A 19,313-nucleotide genomic window follows, 5' to 3' on the forward strand; every position below is an offset into this window, starting at 1 on the left:
GGAATCATGCCACCAGATGTGACTGGAGGAACAACTTTCGTATACATCTGCATCCGAGGACGTGCGCACCCCAAAGGTAGAGTGGCAAGGCACGCAACTTCAAGCAAACAACAGACTTTCTACCTGTCTGAACCTAATTAAATTTACCCGGCAGTCCAGACCAACCAGCGATGCATGCTTTTGCGTGTCTGCGTAAATATCTCCGACTATCGCCCGGAGTCGCTCCAAACAAGAGGAATGTTCGGCCTACTAAATGAGCCCCATCTTTGAGGACTATGTGCTCGTCCTTTCAAACTTCCGGTTAATTGGCTTGCTTCCTGGATATACCGACCTCTACAACTGTCTGAGCTCCGCAAACAATAAAATTCCACAGCAGCCACCGGATGACTTGAGAGTTGGATTGTGGCCTAGTCAAGCGGATATTGGTTCACCAGGTGAGAGGCTCCAGGCGGCTCATTCTCCTAATAGAAACTCAGTCTCGGGCCAATGCCATAGTACTGCCTGTCAAGCAGCAAATGACTGCAAGGCCATTCTACATGCCATCGCGATGCCTTAACCCCTAGATTTCTAAGCCAGATTCTACTACAGTTCCATCCAATCTTCAAGCGTGATGCTCTACGAAGCATGAATCTTTTAGCCTTGACATCATAGTATTCAACCCGAGCTTGACATCCTCAAAGAAGGAAGCGTCAGTGGAATAGTCTAGATCACCAGAACCCGTAAAAAGTCAACACCCATCAACATATTATTGAAAGCAGCTAACCTCCCACTCTTCAGCTTGATCCACTGTGTGAGGGCACCTCCCATGAGAGCGGACGCTCATGTCAAAATTATTTGCTTTTCAGTACAACAGTAGTGTTTTGCCTGACGATAGTTTCGACCAGAGAAAGTGGGCTTTGAGTCATTGAACGATGCTCATCCTGAGTAGTGGGACAGCAGAGTACCCTGGAAACTAAACGTTTAGATCAACCATACCCCTACCCTGCCCTCATCTATGACCACAACTACACTATTCCGGAATCAAGCAGCTCTGGATGTGAGCCTATCCAGTGCTGCTCTCACAACTGACACCGTTGCTTCATTGCACAAATTAGACACTAAGCTGTCCTGCATCAGTGAGTTCCGGGAATATCCTGCCTTCCAAACACGTGCTACGCCAGGTACCCAAGGTACTCAAATGCGAGGTACTTGACCGGTATTCTTTCTCACAGCCTATCTACTACGAGCCGTAGATTGCGTCAGCTCCACTCTCAGAAACCTTAGAATAGAGCTACCGATAAGCTTAAATCCATAATCTTGATTCACTATATAAGATCGGGTACCTTGGTCGTCTGGTGCTATGTAACCAGATGCTATGCTAAAAAGCGACAGATAAACCAGGAACTGAAGTTCAAATGAGATCCATAAATCCCACAAAGCGGATGCCCGCACTACCTGCATGACCGCACAACGCAGGCATGATCTGACTAAGTCAACAGAATGCCTCGGCTCGCCATCCATTGTCCCGAGGCATCAAACAAATGAGCAACAGACCACTCATACGGCTAAACTTCGGGTGCACCGAAGACCGACGCTATGCATGCAGCTTACCGGGCCATGGCCCACCATTTACCTATTAGCGTACACCTGCAGCTCCCAAATCAAGGACGACCATAGTGGCAAGGCATGCCCTCTTTCGCAAATCCGATTAGGAGTAACAGAGCTGATGCTAACACGCTAACCCGCATTACGGATGTAACTATACCCCGCACTCGCAGCCGTGAAACGATAGCTAATATTGCCTCTCCATAAGGCAATTGGACAATAAAGTGAGGGGCTTGATAAGACCAAATCCCTAGACTCGAACCAACGGGCTTTGTAAAAAGCAAATTGGAATCATATGATGGTCGCTGCGGAGAACTAGCTCTTAGTGTGCATGACTAGCATACTAGAGTTCGGGAAGTTTCAGTTGTGAAGGATGGCGAGAAGTTTATTCTTCTGATCTACTACATATGTGCACTTTATAATAGAGTTCGTTTTGCATTACATATCATCACCCTCTACAGTAGCTAAGATACTTAGCAGCATACTGTACTGCAAGAGACCCTCTTGGGACATTAACTCACGATTTCTGCAGGATTCTCTATTAAAATAGGAGGAGGGAGAGAAGGTTCGAAGCAAACAGAAAGTGACGAATAATGTAAAAGACTAGGAGCGGGGAACTGCAGTATCAATCTATATGGCATGTTACTATGATGTAGATCTGCAAGGGTCAAGATAACTAAAGAGCACATACTCAGTAATGAACAGGCTGGCGGGGCTGTGTAACAGTCCACTTCGTTCAACTCTCACCTGTTTCCAGCATCTTCTTGACACTGGTTCAGCAACTGCCCAACAGCCTAGAACTATATAATTATTTACTAGACAAAATTCGGTCATCAATCTCTAACAAGGGAAATGGCGTAGAAAATAGCAGATCCTGGAGATACTTATAGTAACTTAGAACTTGACTATGCATGATCGTGCATCAGTGCCGTCACAGCTGAAACACCTAAACAGCAGTACTACGCAGCTAGGACTAGATGCAGAAGCAAATATCCCATGTAAATCAGTATGTAGGAAACATAGTTCCAAAGCATATATACGCACAGGGAATGAACCATCACGTGGAGCATGCGGGGAGAGAAAGAGGGGGTATCAGTTAAGAAAAGAGGAGTTGCATAGCAGCTATAAAGAGAGTATCCATGCATCCATGCATCCATTTTAGAGCCAAGGTACCCCTCCCCATCTATCCATCTACTCCTCCTCTTCTTCTGTCATCTTTTCTCCTGAGAAAAGAAGCCCTCTACCCCTTACTTCTACCACCTATCGTGTGTTACGCGCTCGTATAACATCCCATTCCACCTGGCCGATACCCACTCAATCAGAAGAATACACCCTCAACTACATCAACGCGACTAACTCACCATGACCATCACCGAACCCACCACCGACCTCCCCACCCACCAACGTGCCGCCATCCGGCAAGGCACCGGCCCGACCTCCACAACCACCATCGAAACCATCCCGGTTGAGAGACCCGGCCCAGGCCAAATCCTCGTGAAAATCACCTGGACGGGTCTCTGCGGCTCCGACAAGGGCCTCCTGCACGACGACTGGGCAGCATTCGGGGTAAGTATGCAGCCCGAGGCCAAGGGGATCGCCGGCCACGAAGGGGTCGGGAGAGTGGTAGCTGTGGGCGAGGGGATGGAGACGCGATGGAAGATCGGTGACCGAGCGGGGATCAAGTGGATTGCGAGCGTGTGTGGGGAGTGTGACTTCTGTTTGACGGGGACGGACGAGGTGAATTGTATCAATCAGAAGAATAGTGGGTTTACCATGCCCGGCACGTTTCAGGAATATTGTCTTGCCGATGGACGGTATGCGTCGAGGATTCCGGATGGGGTGAGTGATGAGGAGGCCGGGCCGATGATGTGTGGCGGGTTGACGGTTTATGTGGCTTGTAAGAGGTTAGTATTATTTCCCTTTGTTGAGGAGTCGGGTGTGGGGAAGGGCTTGAGCTGATGAAATGATGTTTCAGGTCGAATGTCAAGGCTGGCCAGTGGATTGTCCTTCCCGGTGCTGGTGGTGGGCTCGGTCACTTGGCTATTCAGTTTGCGCGAGCCATGGGCATGAGGATCATTGCTATTGATAGTGGGGAGGAGAAGCGCGAGCTGTGCCAGCGGCTTGGGGCAGAGGTGTTCATTGATTTCCAGCAGACTCCAGATGTGGCCGCCGAGGTCATGAAGGTCACCAAGTATGGTGCTCATGGCATTATTGTGACGGCGGCCACGAAGGCTGTTTATGCGGCGGCACCGGGCTATCTTCGGCCAAATGGCACGATGGTGGCTATTGGGTTGCCCAACGACCCTACTATCTTGGCTGGTGCTCCCCCGTTGATGATAGCACTCAAGAAGCTGAACATCGTGGGGTCCATAACTGGTACTCTGCAGGACACGCAGGAGGCGCTTGAATTTACTGCAAGAGGCATCGTTCATGTGAGTATTGTTGTGGTCTTTTGTCTAGAGTCCATTATGCTGACTGTGGATAGCCTGTTCTGACCAAGGGTAAATTGGAGGACTTGGACTCATGGGTCGACAAGATGGCCAAGGGCCAGCTGGCTGGTCGTACTGTCCTTCAGGTAAGCAGTGATAACTGAGGGAGTCCAGCACCATCGGGGAACATAAATAAGGTGTTAGTTAGACACTAAGACCTTACTCTTGCCAATGTAGCTTTTGTACTGCCAATCTTATTTCTATTTTTGTAGGGTCTTTCATCTGGAAGTCGCTGTGCCCTTGGAAGCAAAAGAGAAACTGTAGTATGCCAAAATATACTCCAAATAGCCAATGCTTTTCATTGAAATAACTGCCGTATATGCAAACAAACTCCTAAAATTATACAGTCGTGTTAAAGCGATCCTCCTCGTCACCAGCCTTTGAATACGTCTCGCGCGTGTCCATCTGTTCCTGCTCATCCTCGCCAAGCTGCAGATTCTCACGCTTGATTACCTCTTCTTCAGTCTCGGCGGGAGCAGTGACCGGGGTCTCCTCTCCGTCGACGGCCTCAGTGGCAGGAGTGATCGGCGTCGACGACTGGGCCTCTCGCTTCTGTGTGGTGTTAACCAAGGGAGTGTCATCGTTGAAGAGACGCTGAAGCATGGCGCGACGGTCCTCCTTGGGAAGCATGAGGTTGACGGAGTGCAGGGACCGCCAAAGAGGGAGGGTCATCCGCTCACTAGTATATTGTTAGCCTGTCTGCAGCATTTTACGATATTAGGAAGTAAGTCACTTACTGGAAGGTCTCGTCGGCATCCGGCTTGATGTGCAGGATACTGCAGCCCATGGGGATGTCTCTGACACGCTCGCCAATCTCTCCAAGCTCCGTCCAGCTATCACCGTCGACCTTGGGGAACATCTCCACGAGAAGTCTGTGCAGAGTCTCCTTCTTAGTCAGGGTGACGGCTCTAGCAGGACCCAGCCAAGGGTTGAGAATCCTCAGTCCATCGGTCTGGATGCGCCACCGGCAGACCTCAGGACGCTGCACATCTTGGCGCACGAACATCTTGACACCACAGTGCACGAACTTCATGCCTTGCTTCTCATTTGCGGTCAAGATGTCGCGGGCCAGAGAGCTGGTGTAGTAGATAGTGCGAGCCGGGATCGCCTCGGCGTTGCGCACCATGAAGCGGTCCCGAGGGAAACGATCAGAGATCTCGTAGAACTTGTAGATCGGGTCGAGCTCTTCCTGGTTGGGGTCCAGATACTTGAAGGGCTCCTCGATTGGCTGACCGTTCTTGCGCTTCTGGGGAGCAGCCTGCGGCTGAGCCTCTGCGGGGGCGGGTTTCGCGGACTCAGCAGGCGCAGGAGTCGCGTCAGAAGTCTCCATGTTATCGGACTCCACGACGGGCGCAGGAGCATGAATAGGGCGGTCTCCCAAGACAACTTCGAAGCCATCTTCGAGCTTCGTCCTCTTCGCCGGAAGCTCGTCTTCCAGGCTGTCTGCATCCCTCTTAGCGGGAGAGATCTGGTCAGTAGCAGAGTAGGGGATCTGATGGGTAGCCTGCGCAACGGATGCATTCTTTTCGGCTTCCTTCTCAGCCTCCTGGTCAGGAGCAACCAAGTCGTCCAACGCGCTGATCTTTTCCAAAGGCTGACCGTCTCCATTCTTCTGCTTGAAGTCAAGCTCTTCCGTAAGGGCAGCAATGGAAGCCTTAGGGATGACCTTGGAGGAGTCCTCGGGCTTGGCACGGATCTCAGACACCTTCTCCAGAACGGTAATGAAGAAGCCGCCAGTGTCTTGCATGTGGGGGTAGATACGGAGACACCTGTCGAGGGGCAGATCCTCGGTGGGGGGGAACATGCCCTCGGCAACCCGGCCAAGGCCGCTGATTCCCTCGCGCTCCTTGCGCTCTTCAACCTCCTTCCAGCTGTTGTACATGCGACCCTCACGGTCCATGACCTTCCATGTCTTCAAGCCAGGGGCTCTCTTCAGTCCGGGAAGCTCATTGCTGCAGTCGAGGATGCGGACATTGGCAGAGCCGCAGCGCTCCAAAGCGCTGGCAATGACGGCCTCGTTTTCGATAGGGTTCATACTGCAGGTGGAGTAGACCACACGGCCACCGACCTTCAGCATCTGCAGAGCGCGGACAAGGATCCGAACCTGAGTGGCGTACAATCCCAAAGCGTTGTTGTAGTTCCAGTCCTTCCAGACACCCCAGTTCTTTCTCGCCGTTCCATCACCGGTGCAAGGCACATCAGCCAGGATACGGTCAAACTTGAGGTATTTGTTCTTAACGGGCTTTCCTTCCGGAGCGGGCTCCGGAGGCAATCTGATCGAAGGGAACATTGTGGCATCGTGATTCGTCACAATCAAGTTAGGAGAGCTCAGTCGCTTCATCTGGTGGATCAGCATGTGGGCGCGCTTGTAGTCGGCGTCGTTGGCGATCAGCAAGCCGGTGGTTCTGCCGTCGTCACCTAGACCTTCCGGTCCCATAGGTTCGGCGGAAGCAGTTCCCTCAGCCACCTTCGCGGTCACTTGTTGCATGGATTCCTCCTCGCCGGCGTGGATCATCTCCATGAGCTGTGCGGACTTGCTACCAGGGGCAGCGCACATATCCAGAACGGTCATGCCGGGCTTAACGTCAAGCAGAAGAGGGGGAATCATGCTAACCACCTCCTGTCTGCTGATGTTGCCGACTTCGGTCTCGGCGACGAGGAATTTCTGGAACGAAGCGAAGGGGGCGAAGCGGCGAACAACCTGCTTGGGGGTGGTCATGGACCAGGCGAGTTGGTCGGGATACCAGGGAACGGGACGAGGAGGCTCGACATCTTTGCCCTCATACTTGATCGAAGTGATTTCGGGGATGTAGAAGTTCTTGAGTTTCTCCTGGACAGCTAACGCATGGCTTGAAGCAAATGTTAGTTGCATTGGATCCAATCGCAAGAGCGCTCATCGTCCAGCGCAAGGAAAATGACGTACCCTCGTGACCCAGTGAAACGGAAGCTGTTCGGGAGATCTCTCCTAATGGCCTCCCAGAAGGCCTCCCTCTCCTCTTCGGGGATAAATCCCTGTTCGTTGTAGTAGCTTTCGAACTTGGCATTTTCCCTGGCGACTTGCTGCCAGTTTTGGCGTTCGCGACCGCCGCCGCCCTGCCGAGATAATGAAGTTAGTCTCCGCCCACGATGGAAAGCAAATGCAAAATTGACGAGATAGAAATGATCCTTTAGACATAGATCGTCTCACATACCTTCTTTCCGCGCTTACCCATGGTGATCAAGATTAATTGCGATGCGAAAGAACCAGGTGAGCTTCGCAATTTCTCCGCTGCAGAAATCAATCCATCGCCAATCGCGCCTCAATCCGCCCGCCATTATGTAAGCACATCCCGCCATGGAACATCCTCGGGCCGGTACACTAACCAGATGTAGTTAGCCGTTAACTGGATGGATTCGCCAGTTTGATGATCACTCGACAAGCCAGTCCAGAGACTGTCTTCGGAGCAATGGCCAGCTGCATGAAATCGATGCTAATATGTAAAGGAATTTTGGACTCCGAATGTATATATATCTACGACCATGCCCGGTGTTGAGTCATAATCACCGAGCTGGACGGAGTATGTAGCTGGAAGAGCGTCTGTATAGTGCTTCAATAGCACAGCAGGATGGAGACAATTCCAGGCGCCACTCAGGCCAGCCAGACTCATTTCGTTATGCTCCGAAGATCCTTGGCCTTATCAAATGCTGTCGGCCAGTTAATGCGTGCATGTAGCCCTTGCATTGATTGGCGTCAATATTTCCTATGCCAGCAAAGCAATCACCGCCTCAGATGCGGGCGTGCTTCTTAAGCGGCCATTGTCCGGAGGGCTCGAATCCGTAGGAACTCAATGTGATCTAAATGTGCAGCTCCATCGGGATAAGAAGATGGATACAGAGTTGTCGGTCTACTCTACATTTTCCGAGGAAACTACCGAGCAAGAAGATGATAGTATATACTACCCAGAGGGAGGTCTGCAAGCATGGCTGGTGGTCTTCGGCGCATGGTGCGCCATGGTCCCAGCCTTGGGCTTGATGAACACCGCAGGAACAATCCATATCTGGACCAGTACCCATCAGCTCAGAGACTACCCAGAGTCGAGCTATGGCTGGATATATGGTGCATATGGATTCTTCCTTTACTTTGCAGGAGCCCAAAGTGGTCCGTATTCATCCAAGTCAAGCCTTGAGGGGTGGCAGGCTAACAACTTCATTGAATATTATAGGGCCAATCTTGGATACATGGGGACCAACCTACATCATTATCCCAGGGTCCATCGGCATGGTAGTGTCGTTGGTATGCTTTAGTGTCAGTAAAGGTAATGTTTCATATAGGCTAGGAGCATCGGCACCGCATTGACAATGTGCAGAATACTATCAGATATTTCTCTCCTTCAGCGTCTTGGGAGGAATATCGGCAAGTGCTCTGTTCACTCCAGCTGTTGCAGCAATCGGCCATTGGTTCAATGTCCGTCGAGCGTTTGTCACTGGACTTGCTTGCACAGCAGGCGGGCTCGGAGGTGTGATTTTCCCTGCAATCATTTACTTCAACGCGCCAAAGATCGGATTTGGCTGGTCGATTCGGATTATTGCACTCTTGAGCCTTGTACTTTGTGCTATCGCTTGCCTCTTGATTAAGACCCGGTTACCCCTCGGCAAAGAAACCGGAGGCAGTGCGCTGGCAGATTTCAGAGCACTGAAAGATCCCAAGTACGCCGTCACCACACTCGCAATCTTTCTGGCTGATTTCGCTGTGTTTGTGCCAAACACATACCTGTCTTCATATGCAGTCCACGTCGGCTTGAGCAACACAGTGTCATACCTGTTGCTTATCTTCCTGAACATCGGACTGATCCCTGGCCGTCTGCTACCAGGCCTAGCTGCTGATCGATTGGGAAGGTTCAATATGATGGTCGTCACCTCCCTCGTATGCTCGATATTGACGCTTGCATTGTGGTACAAGGCTGGTAGTAGCTTAGGCGCCATTGTCTGCTATGCCGTATTGTTTGGCTTCTGGAGCGGAGCTGCTATGAGTTTGTCCCCGGTCTGTATCTCGCAGATCTGTGCAACGGAGGAGTATGGAGCGCGAACTGGCACGACGTATACCATCGCCAGTCTTGGAGTGCTCACGGGGATTCCAATCGCGGGTGCGATCATCCAGCACGATCATGGGCAGTATGGTGGGCTCATCATCTTCGCGGGGGTGCTGTATCTTGCAGCTGCTGCAGTGTTTGCCGTGGCTCGGGGGATTTGCAGGGGTTGGTCGTTGAAGACACGGTTCTGACCAGGTTTAATCGCTCGGAGAAGAACTTACCCAGTCTCAGCCATTCCGGGCCTGCCTCGTGCGTGGCTCAGCAGGGCTGAGTGGAAACACCACTGCGATAAGCAGGGTGGTATACATGAAAACAGGTAGTGCGGAGTTCAAGCATCAGCTTCCTCTTCCGTTGTTTGCTTTTGTTGACAGGTGGACGGTTCCGTACAACCGAAGCAAAAACATTCTTCTGGGTGACATTGTGCCCAAGGAGCATACCAACGCGTTAGTTTCCTGGCTAGTGCCTAGCATCCTTGTCGAACTCAGCTCGGCGAGTTCAGCGGTCTGGTTGTCGAGCCTCCAGCACTGTGTCAGTAGCAGTCACAATCCGCCAAAGAAGTCACTGTAGCCTGATTATCCGCACAAGCAATCTACCTAGTCTGTCGTTAGTACTGTTAGGCCAAGCTGTGGGGGGGCACCAATACCTACCATGCTCGTCACCATCATCCCGGCACAGAAAGTAGAAGCCGCAGCTGAATTCAGGATTAATTAAATGAAATGGCTAAGCAATGCACCCTGTGCGATTGTGGCAGTGGCTGAAACCATTTCGACCCGAGTAACAGGGGCTCCAGAAAAGCTTAGATTGCATTGTTAGTCTCATATGGAGTTGCTAAGATTGTTCACATGGATAGAAGGACCCTATCTAGGCAGAATCGACGCCCAGGCCGCGGTCAGCCAGCGAGCGAGCCATGATCGCGATCCACGCCCGTGTTTTCCTTCCCGCGATCCCCCTAATCACACGATCTTGTTACCTAAACATCCACCCTTCAACCTTCCCATGTCTCAGCCTTCAATACGAACTACCATCTCTTCTTCCGGAATTATTCACCGCGCATCCTCATAGAACACTTTTATCTACCTCAAGCCAAGAAACCAAGAAAACCTAAAACACCCCCTTACCCTTTGACTGCCGTAGCCCTCGCTTACGCCCTGACAACCCTGACACCCATGTGTTTGAGGTTGCTGTTGGCCCCCAAACCAAAGGGCCAAAACCTGCGAGGTAGAGATAGACAGCCACTACTAAAGTCGTCTAAATTAATTCCTTGGCCCGATCCTAATTCATCTAAGCCAAATCATACCAATCAGCCTCAGCCAGCGGGCGGCCCCTTGGATTCCTGTCCTTACTTTATACTACTTAGTCTAGTGCGTGTGGATGGATAGACGATCAACGGCTGTCTGTTTTGGTTTACCTGAACGCCAACTAACGCTAATGCAAGGCTGTGTTCGTGTGTGGAGTCTGTCCTGGGGCTGATTTTCTTTTTTTTTTTTGAGCTTTCGTACCCTTTATTTGAAAATTTTGCTTTCTAGTTGCTGTCAGTGCCGTGGGATTTGCATCGCCCCCATGCAAGATTGGGCGTAGCAAGATTGGGCGTAATTATAATCAGAGACAGAAGTTAGTGAGTTATAGGGGGGTTTTGGACAAAAGGTATAAGACCCCGAGGAGGTGCTTTGCTGACGGTGGTTCGAGATTACATTCTTTCATTCATTCTCTACTATAGTAACATACACGATCTTATTTTGAATCTATACATTCGTTCACTTATTTCTTTTCATACAACAAGATACCCTTATAATCATCTCTCGCTCATCACAAATCCCAATTTCTCACCACCACAACCACACGTACTTAAAAACAGATAATCAATCAAAATGGGTGAAGGTCAAGAATGGTCCTCCAGCTTCTGGGACTGCTGCTCCCCCTGCGGCACCTGTACGTCTCCCTCCCCCTCCCTCCCCTCTCAACAACCCCCAATTACCCCCAAAACTAACCAAATATACTTACACAATGAACAGGCTCCCTCGCCTTCTGCTGCCCCTGCTGCCTCCACGGCCGCACCAGTTCTCGTCTCGAAGACCCCACCCTGAAAGACGATAGCATGATGAACGGTGGTGTACGTCCCCTATCCCTAATACTATACAGCCAAACCCATCCTTCCTCCTATAACAACCAATTTGATACTAATACTGATAATGTAATACAGTGCTGCGTTTACTTCCTTCTCGCTTACTGCGGCTTCCACTTCATCCCATTGATGATGAAGCGCGGCCAAATCAGAGAGAGATTCGGGCTTGAGGGGTCCGGATGCGGGGACTGTATGCGGTCGTTCTGCTGCCCGTGCTGCACGCTCATGCAGCATGAGAAGGAATTGGAGAGTCGGGCGGCGTTGTTGGAGGGGCCTGGTGCGCAGCAGGGATATAAGGCTCCCGCGGGGATGGCGTATCAGTGATTTGATTTTGATTTTGATCTTTTTTCTATTTTGGGTATATAGTTTTTGTGTAGGAGGTGATGAGGAATTTTTGGACACTTGGTGTTGTTGGTGTTCTTTGTTCTGATTGTTGATTTCTCTGGAGTGAAAAATATGAGTGACTGTTACCTGACTGATGCGTTTTACGTGCAAACTGAAACTAAACAAATACATTTTGATATAGCGACAGTTGTGTACTGTACATGACACGCTCCTTCGGGCACGACCACCGCTTCTATCTATTAGAAAATCACCAAAACAAGAAAACACGGGCCATAAATCTTCTTCTCCTTCTTCTTCTCTCACTCGCACACTCTCAATCCACTTTCATGAGCTCTCCCTTTTTACAGAGAGTTGCGACTCATGTCCGCACGGATACGGTTGTAGTCCAGGACGGCCTCGATGCTGCCGACAGCGCTCATGGCAATGTCCTGATCCCACAGCTTGCGGGAGGCGAAGTCCATGACGTCCTTCTCGGTGATCTGGCCGATCGTGCGCTCAATGTCCTCGGGGCTGAGGCGGCGGCCGGTGGTGATGATCTGGCGACCAATGTCTTCGGCAACGGCGGTGGTGCCGTCCAGGGAGAGGAGGATGGAGGCCTTGAGCTGAGCCTTGGCGCGCTCAACCTCAGCGGAGGTGACGTTGTAGCTCAGGCGGGACCATTCACGGAGGGTGAAGTGAATGAGGTCCTCGAGGCGGGTGACGTTCTCGGAGGTCAGGTAGATACCCCACAGACTATGTTTCAATCAATTAGCGAACCTCCTAGAAAAGCAAACAGTAAATAACATACCCAGTGTCGCTGTAGCTGGTGGAGAAGCTCATGAAGCTGTTGGCAAGGCCGTGGTACTCAACGAAGGAGCTGAGCTTGCTGCCAAGGTAGGAGGAGTTACCCATGGCACGGTCCCAGTTACCGACGATGGCCTGGGTGACGAGAGCGGTGAAGTAGTCATCGTCCTTCCAGCTGACACCCTCGACGGCAAGGGCAATGTGAGCAGTGGGGAGAGTGTCGTCACGGATTCTGACCTCGGAACCAATGAACTCGGGGGTACGCTTCTGCTCAGCAGTGAGGGCCAGGGCAGCAGAGGTCGGGGGCTTGCTGGGGAGGCCACCGAAGTGCTCCTCAGCGAGTCTCACGAGCTGCTCGTGGGGGATACCACCGGCACCAACGAGGACCATGCGGTCAGCAGTGTAGTTGGTCTTGATGTAGTCGACCAGGTTGTCACGGGAGATGGTCTGGATGTTCTGCTTGGGGCCGAGGATGGTGCGACCGAGGGGCTGGTTCTGGAAAGCAGTGGCGTGGAGGTGGTCGAAAACAACCTCCTCGAGCTGCTTGTCGACCTCCTCCTGCTCACGGAGGATGACGTCGCGCTCACGCTCAATGGCGGTGGGCTCCAGCTTGGAGTTCTGAAGGATATCGGCGAGGATGTCGACGGCCTTGGGGACATCGTTGTTGAAGGACTTGGCGTAGTAGACGGTGTTCTCGCGCTGTGTTCATGCGGCGTTAGTTGCGATCCAAGGGGATTGATTCTTCCATGTTTCCGGGCCGTACCGATGTGTAGGCGTTCAGGTGAGCGCCCATGTTCTCGATCTCGAGCTCCAATTGGTGCTGGGAACGCTTGTTGGTGCCCTGGTAGATGTCAGCAATTGCATTTCCAAGCCTTCAATTTGCAATTTAAATATACCTTGAAAGCAAGGTGCTCCAGGAAGTGCGCGGTTCCGTTGGTCTTGTCAGTCTCTGCCCGGCTACCGGCATCGATCCACACGCCAACAGTGGAGGTCTGAGCCCATGGGGAGTACTCAGTAGCGATCTGAGGCAAGTCAGTGAGTTCCTTGAGCCATTGAGATAACCCATTCGGCGTACCGTGAAACCGTTGGAGAGAGTGGTGGACTGGGTGGTGGAAGGCAAGGTGACCGGGGAAGCGAAGCCACGCTTGACGGGCTGGATGGCCTTCAGGGCGGCCTTGCTCCGGAGAGCCTGGTTAAGGTTGAACGCTAGGCGCCGAGAAGCCATTGTGTGAAGATGGAGGTGGGTTGGGGGGAAGGAGGGAGGAATGAGGAAGGGTGCAACAAGACGGTCAGGTCAGCCTTGGAGATGCGAGGTTGAAGTTCGGGAGTCAAATTGTTCGCCCATCCGCCAGCCAATCACATGACCCGCTTTTCCAAACCACCGCATTCGCTCCGACTGTTCCCTAGCTTCTTTTGCTTAGACAGTTGTTGCTACCAGCACAGTCTAGAGACCGCCATTCAGAACTGTACAAACATCGATCGTAGCCAGACCGGGCCTATACTAATCAAAGACATCAAGAATCAGATACCAATCTTCTACTTTGATACTCCCTACACTTATTACTACATATCACATGACTCCACTATTCCCAAAGCAGTTAACCTCCATACAATGAGTCCAAATAGCATATGAATCGATTACTTCCACTACTGCCGTCACAACTGAATACAATCTAGACTACTCACTCCCCAAACTCTTCGCATACATCTCCACATTCTCCCTCATGGACACATCCCCCACGAACCCCAACTCCAACGCCCTTTTTTTATCAAAATTAGGCGTCCACGTCTGCACAATCCGATCAACATCCTCATCATATCTCTCCTGCACCAAGGCCCTCTTCTCCTTCCCACCAATACTCTCCAACGCCTCCAACATCTCCGCAATGCTAACCTTCAACCCAGGCAAATTGACCGCTCTCGAGTCCCCAAACTTCTCCGCCGGAATCTCCCTCGCCTTCACCAAGTTCCTCACCACCGTCGCAGGCGAACAAATCCACATCTCCGTCTCCTTAGCAACTGGCAACACCGCAGGTCGGCCATTAAACGGCTCCCGAATGATATCACTCGCGAAGCTACTCGCCGCCTGCGTCGGCTTCCCCGCCCTGACAGTAACAGTGGGGAGGCGGACAGCACGACCATCCAGGAACCCGCGACGGGAGTAGTCATTGAGCAGCGTCTCGATGATGAGTTTCTGGGATCCGTATGACGAGGACGGCACGGCGGGGAAGTTACTCTCGTTGATGATGTAGCCTGGTGGTGCGAGGCCGTATACTGCCAGACTGGAGGTGAAGACAATTTTCACGCCGGGGGTGACGGTGCGGAGGCGGTCGAGGATATAGCGGGTTGCGTCGAGGTTGACGCGCATTCCTAGTTCAAAGTTGGCTTCGGATCCGCTGGACATGATGCCGTGGAGGAGGTAGATGGTGTCGTAGCGGTTGGTGGAGGTGATGAGTGTGTCGACGACGCTTGGGTTCGTGAGGTCTGCTTCGATGCATTGTGTGCGAGAGGCATGTTGGGCTGCGCTCTTGGGGACTGTGGGGAGAACGACGTCTGTGAGTGTCACTGTCGATGATGGGAGGGTGGTGAGGAGGGCTGCGGCGAGTTCTTGTCCAACGTAGCCGCTGGCTCCCGTGATGAGTATGGACATGTTGAGTTGTAATTGTGGTTTGGTAACTGTGTTGTAGGTCGTAAGGTGGGTGGGTTGTGGTAGCCTGGCTTTCTGAGGTAAGTGATAGTGAAGTCACATTATACAACTTCTTATATAGTCAAGGCAGTCAGCCTGCTGCGGGGTTGAGCGGAGACTTTACCACAGCTACTGTGGTGGCAGTCCTTCAATTGCCCCCATCCCGAACGAAAAGTCCCTCAATCATCGTGGAATTGCTCAAGATGAAGCCTCTCATTAGTCGAACGTCATGGATCCACGCAGCAAGTCCGATTCGTGGAATCTGATGAGGCATTTCGGTCTGTTCTCCGCTGAACGGTCCGAGTGCCGAGATGTGGGCAGAAAGCGGATGGCCGGGGAAAGTCCGAGATAGATCAACGTACGATGGGCTATGAAAAGCGTCTAGCAACTACATTTTGTTTTACACAAAAGGATGGTGAATCATTGACCAGCTTAATTAGCAGCTAAATTCTTGAACGACCAGAAACCGTAAACCTCGAAATTTTCTGACTCAAGAAGTACATCTAAGAAACCTGGACATGAGGACACACAAGGAAAAAATCGAAGAAAATTGCAACAGATCACGGAACACTCGACGCCGTATAAAGGGGAAGCATAAGTAATTATGACATGAGAGAGACAAAAGAGCAAAAACCACCGGATTCTTTTTGTTTCTTAAATTCATGCAGAGCGCTTGTAGATACCAGACACTATACAGTGGTCACGTTCGAAAGGCTCCAGGGTCAGCTGTTCCCTGGGCTTGATCCGCTCCTCTCTCATCTTCTGGACTTCACGAGCGAACACAACCTCGGGCTTAGCGGTACTGTCGATACAGTTGGCCTTGACGGAGACAATGACACCACCGCCCTCCTTGAGGAACATGTGGGCGTTCAGGCCGACAATACGGGCCTGGTCGGGCTGGGCAACATCGGCGAAGATGACATCGACCATGGGGACGAGCATACGGTAACGAAGAGGGTGTCTGGCGTCCTCGACGATGGGGATAACGTTGGTGCGGTGGGTAGCCATGCCGATCAAGTCACGGCCGGAACGGTGGGAGAACTCAACAGCGTAGACGTTACCAGTAGGTCCGACGATATCGGCAACGTGACTGACGGAGGTACCGCTGGCGGAACCGAGATACAGGACCTTGGAGCCAGGGCGCATGTAGATGTCATCCAGACCACCCAGGATACCGGCAGCCAACTTGGAACGGAAGGGGTTCCAGACACGGTATTCGGTCTTGGTCACAGTGCCATCCTCCTCAGCGGGGGACTCAACAGAGATGCGCTTCTCACCGTAGACGGCCTCTCCGGGAGTAAGGTTCTTGGTGACGAGCAAATCTTCCTTACCACCACGGGCGACGAAGACACCAGCGTGACGGTGGGGTTCCTAGACGAAACCCGGTTAGACTCCATACAACGTCTCTCTTCTCGATCGATTTAACAGGAAACACCTACAATGATGACCTTAGCACCACCCTTGGCACCCTTAGCACCGCCGCGACCACCGCCGCGAGGACCACCACGGCCACGGGGGGCACCACGACCACCGCGGGGAGCACCACGGCCACCGCCGCGACCACGACCACCGGCACCAAGACCGCCTATAGAACGTGCAAAGATTAGCGACATGTTCCTTTTTTCCGTGAAGGGATAACCGCAGTTCCGGCACGCGAGTCGAGTCGCTCATATTGGAAAACCTGATATGCTCTGGGACAAGAACAAGGTTCTCCGTCACAAGAAGCAAGTTCCAACATGATCGACAACAACAATGCGAAAAGATCACATATGCCTGCCTGCCACGTTTCTCCCAAGATGAAATCAATCGATGGTGAACAAACCTCTACCACCACGGCCGCCACCACCTCCACGAGGAGCACCACGGCCACCACCACGGCCACCACCACGAGGACCACCGAATGCCATTGTGATATATGTGATTTAAATCGAAAAAGGTCGACGAAGACGTAAAGTCCAAATGCTCTCAGTCCAGAAAAATTATCGGACTGATGCTTCGATTCTTCGGTTGCGGTTTAACCGGAGAATAGGAAAAAGAAAAATTGGCAAGGAAGGCCCGTTCGGGAGAAGGAAAATCCGGAATTGTCGAGTCTCGAGGACCTTGAATAGAAGCTTTTGCAAAAAAAATCGCACCCGCACTGGCGTTCAGTGTTCGGTCGAGGCCGTGCTGTTTGTCGTTGTTGCGGTCGAGATTTTTCAGACGGAGCCTTGGATTCTTTCGAAATTCAGTCTGCGCTAGGCCCCGTTGGGTGCTAGCGTGGCTTGCTGCTGTGGGCACTTAAGGCACGTGATCGCGCTGGATAGCGAGGTCACCTGACGCTGGCCAGCCCTGCCAATCGGAAGGCGCATCGCTCTTCTCTGACGGCTCGGCGCTTAAGACTGACTCTCAACAGTTGCAGGGTTGACAGCTACACTACCTAATGGGCCAGAATTACGCGCTACCGATTATTCTACTATGATGTATAAGTGAACCTGTCATGAAAAATTGTCTCATTTCCGTCTATTAACAGTGCAACTGCTCTGTACATCACTCGCCGTCATGCACCATAGAAATAGTAATTGGCCGCATACTGAACAGTGAACACCGACTGCATCCCCTGGCAGGTCTTCGGAGCTGCACCGGCAACCGTGTCTACTCGATAGACCGCTTTATACTCACCGACTGTACCATTGATAGTGGTCAGGTAAAGCCACTGGACAGCCCCATTGCTACCCTGAATAGCACTCGATGGAGCATCAAGCGAGTCTTGTTTCTTTGTGATCGCAATCCCATACTGCCGAGATGGCAAAGTATCCAGGTTAAAAACCGGGGTAGTCGTATCTCTGAAGAAATGGTGACCCAAGAGTTCAAGGTTCGCCGGCGGGAGGGGATCCTCCTCGTTACTGGGCAACTGTTCCTTGTACACTATACCCGGGAGTAACGACAACATGTCCGGGTAATTGGCCGCGATGCAGGTCGCGTTGTAAAGACGCGCCACTGCACCTATGGCTTGGGGCGTTGAGTCCGAGGTCGAGGTGGCGCAGGTGTAGTTCTAAGGAGGGGCTTGTCAGTTCGGCCGGGTCTCCCCCTGCATTGACTGTGTGACAGTAGGCGGGTCTTCTTCTGCTTACCTGGGTGCCACGGCCGACTGCCACATAGATTGGGCTCATTCCGGATGGTGAGGGCAGGCTGGAGGCGTATGATGGAAGAGAAATTTTGGATGTATCGCATGAGTTGGCGCTCTTAATGAGTTCTTCTCCCGTGCTCTCGATGTACTTGCTCACTTTTCCGAGGTAGGTGGCTAAGTCCGACGAATAGTCGTATATGTCGTTGAGGAGGGTTGGCGCTGCCATGGAGCCTGCTGTCAGGCAGCCCAGGAGAAAGAGGTTCGCACGCATTCCGGATGCTTGATACAAAGTTGATGTATGAGGAGATGGTGGCAAGTTCAAAGATAGCATACACTGTATGCGAGGATTGAAATTGGAAGCTCAAGGACAAATGCTGAATGGTAACTCAGAAGAATAATAGCAATTGTGAAGAGTTGAAGGAGAGAAAAGGAAGAGTAGAGCTCTCTTCTTGAGCACTGACTATAGGATGGCTGGAAACCTGAAGAGAAAAAATCGAGGATGTATCCAGCTGGAAGAAGGGCTATATAAGAAATATTTCCAACAGACCGACAGCCACAAGAAGAAGGCTTGCATGTGCAATCAAACGCAGTACCGCACCCGGCTCTTGAAACCCAGAATGTTGTATCTATTAACAGCCTCGACTCACAGCAAGCCTGAAGGCGCCCACAGCACGCACAAGCAATCCGATTCTCCCATTGGTGCAAGAATGGGCGCCAGGCATGAATCCTTCACGCCTCCAAAGTGCCGAAAGTAACGGTATACGAGGGTGGGCCACGCGAAACACGGTCGTCTACCCTGGCGACTATTTCTGCAGAAGATAGAGTCGTTGGCGAGCCGTGATTGGCATATCGAACGATCGAAGCCTTTTTGGCTAACCCTGTCTAGTGACAGGGTTTCATTGGCGCCGACTGTTTAAAAAATGTCCGATCGCCTTTCATCCGCTATTAATAGAGCAGCCCTAATATCTCACCGTGAGGGGGTCGGCGCTTAGCGTACTAGAAGCTTGCCAATGCCGGTTAGCCTGCAGATTCCCGTCCACCTCCCCCATGTACAACTTGTCGACTACTAGTCTATCTATCCACCCCCAGGGTGTGTCCACAATGTGATTTGACAAATCGGCGGTCGCTG

At 51.9% G+C, this 19,313-nt stretch overlaps 9 protein-coding genes across 9 annotated transcripts; 3 read left to right on the forward strand and 6 right to left on the reverse strand.

Moving 5' to 3' along the window:
* Window positions 1-2,039: 2,039 nt before the first annotated feature.
* On the reverse strand, window positions 2,040-2,344 carry An01g12160 (hypothetical protein; the record flags this gene model as incomplete). Its single annotated transcript, XM_059744550.1, has 3 exons — window positions 2,040-2,048; window positions 2,106-2,242; window positions 2,332-2,344. The coding sequence occupies 3 exons, from the start codon at window positions 2,342-2,344 to the stop codon at window positions 2,040-2,042; spliced, it is 159 nt and encodes a 52-aa protein (XP_059603357.1).
* A 602-nt stretch (window positions 2,345-2,946) lies between these two features.
* An01g12170 (uncharacterized protein) lies at window positions 2,947-4,177 on the forward strand (the record flags this gene model as incomplete). Its single annotated transcript, XM_001389587.3, has 3 exons — window positions 2,947-3,488; window positions 3,560-4,016; window positions 4,070-4,177. The coding sequence occupies 3 exons, from the start codon at window positions 2,947-2,949 to the stop codon at window positions 4,175-4,177; spliced, it is 1,107 nt and encodes a 368-aa protein (XP_001389624.1).
* A 235-nt stretch (window positions 4,178-4,412) lies between these two features.
* An01g12180 (uncharacterized protein) lies at window positions 4,413-7,285 on the reverse strand (the record flags this gene model as incomplete). Its single annotated transcript, XM_059744561.1, has 5 exons — window positions 4,413-4,752; window positions 4,811-5,345; window positions 5,673-6,922; window positions 6,997-7,166; window positions 7,265-7,285. The coding sequence occupies 5 exons, from the start codon at window positions 7,283-7,285 to the stop codon at window positions 4,413-4,415; spliced, it is 2,316 nt and encodes a 771-aa protein (XP_059603358.1).
* Window positions 7,286-7,678: 393 nt separating this feature from the next.
* An01g12190 (uncharacterized protein) lies at window positions 7,679-9,709 on the forward strand (the record flags this gene model as incomplete). Its single annotated transcript, XM_059744569.1, has 5 exons — window positions 7,679-7,767; window positions 7,823-8,242; window positions 8,276-8,346; window positions 8,420-9,307; window positions 9,408-9,709. 5 exons carry the CDS (start codon window positions 7,679-7,681, stop codon window positions 9,707-9,709), a joined length of 1,770 nt encoding a protein of 589 aa, XP_059603359.1.
* Window positions 9,710-11,010: 1,301 nt separating this feature from the next.
* On the forward strand, window positions 11,011-11,588 carry An01g12200 (uncharacterized protein; the record flags this gene model as incomplete). Its single annotated transcript, XM_001389590.1, has 3 exons — window positions 11,011-11,071; window positions 11,155-11,252; window positions 11,343-11,588. 3 exons carry the CDS (start codon window positions 11,011-11,013, stop codon window positions 11,586-11,588), a joined length of 405 nt encoding a protein of 134 aa, XP_001389627.1.
* Window positions 11,589-11,950: 362 nt separating this feature from the next.
* Window positions 11,951-13,617, reverse strand: An01g12210 (uncharacterized protein; the record flags this gene model as incomplete). Its single annotated transcript, XM_001389591.3, has 5 exons — window positions 11,951-12,341; window positions 12,397-13,091; window positions 13,156-13,233; window positions 13,289-13,414; window positions 13,468-13,617. 5 exons carry the CDS (start codon window positions 13,615-13,617, stop codon window positions 11,951-11,953), a joined length of 1,440 nt encoding a protein of 479 aa, XP_001389628.1.
* Window positions 13,618-14,070: 453 nt separating this feature from the next.
* On the reverse strand, window positions 14,071-15,042 carry An01g12220 (uncharacterized protein; the record flags this gene model as incomplete). Its single annotated transcript, XM_001389592.3, has 1 exon — window positions 14,071-15,042. One exon carries the CDS (start codon window positions 15,040-15,042, stop codon window positions 14,071-14,073), a length of 972 nt encoding a protein of 323 aa, XP_001389629.1.
* Window positions 15,043-15,738: 696 nt separating this feature from the next.
* An01g12230 (uncharacterized protein) lies at window positions 15,739-16,985 on the reverse strand (the record flags this gene model as incomplete). The annotated part of the gene is made up of 3 exons (XM_001389593.3): window positions 15,739-16,449; window positions 16,518-16,663; window positions 16,901-16,985. The coding sequence occupies 3 exons, from the start codon at window positions 16,983-16,985 to the stop codon at window positions 15,739-15,741; spliced, it is 942 nt and encodes a 313-aa protein (XP_001389630.1).
* Window positions 16,986-17,614: 629 nt separating this feature from the next.
* Window positions 17,615-18,455, reverse strand: An01g12240 (uncharacterized protein; the record flags this gene model as incomplete). Its single annotated transcript, XM_001389594.3, has 2 exons — window positions 17,615-18,109; window positions 18,189-18,455. The coding sequence occupies 2 exons, from the start codon at window positions 18,453-18,455 to the stop codon at window positions 17,615-17,617; spliced, it is 762 nt and encodes a 253-aa protein (XP_001389631.3).
* Window positions 18,456-19,313: the final 858 nt, after the last annotated feature.

The sequence above is a fragment of the Aspergillus niger genome (assembly GCF_000002855.4).
Source record: "Aspergillus niger supercontig An01".
Lineage (NCBI taxonomy): Eukaryota > Fungi > Ascomycota > Eurotiomycetes > Eurotiales > Aspergillaceae > Aspergillus > Aspergillus niger.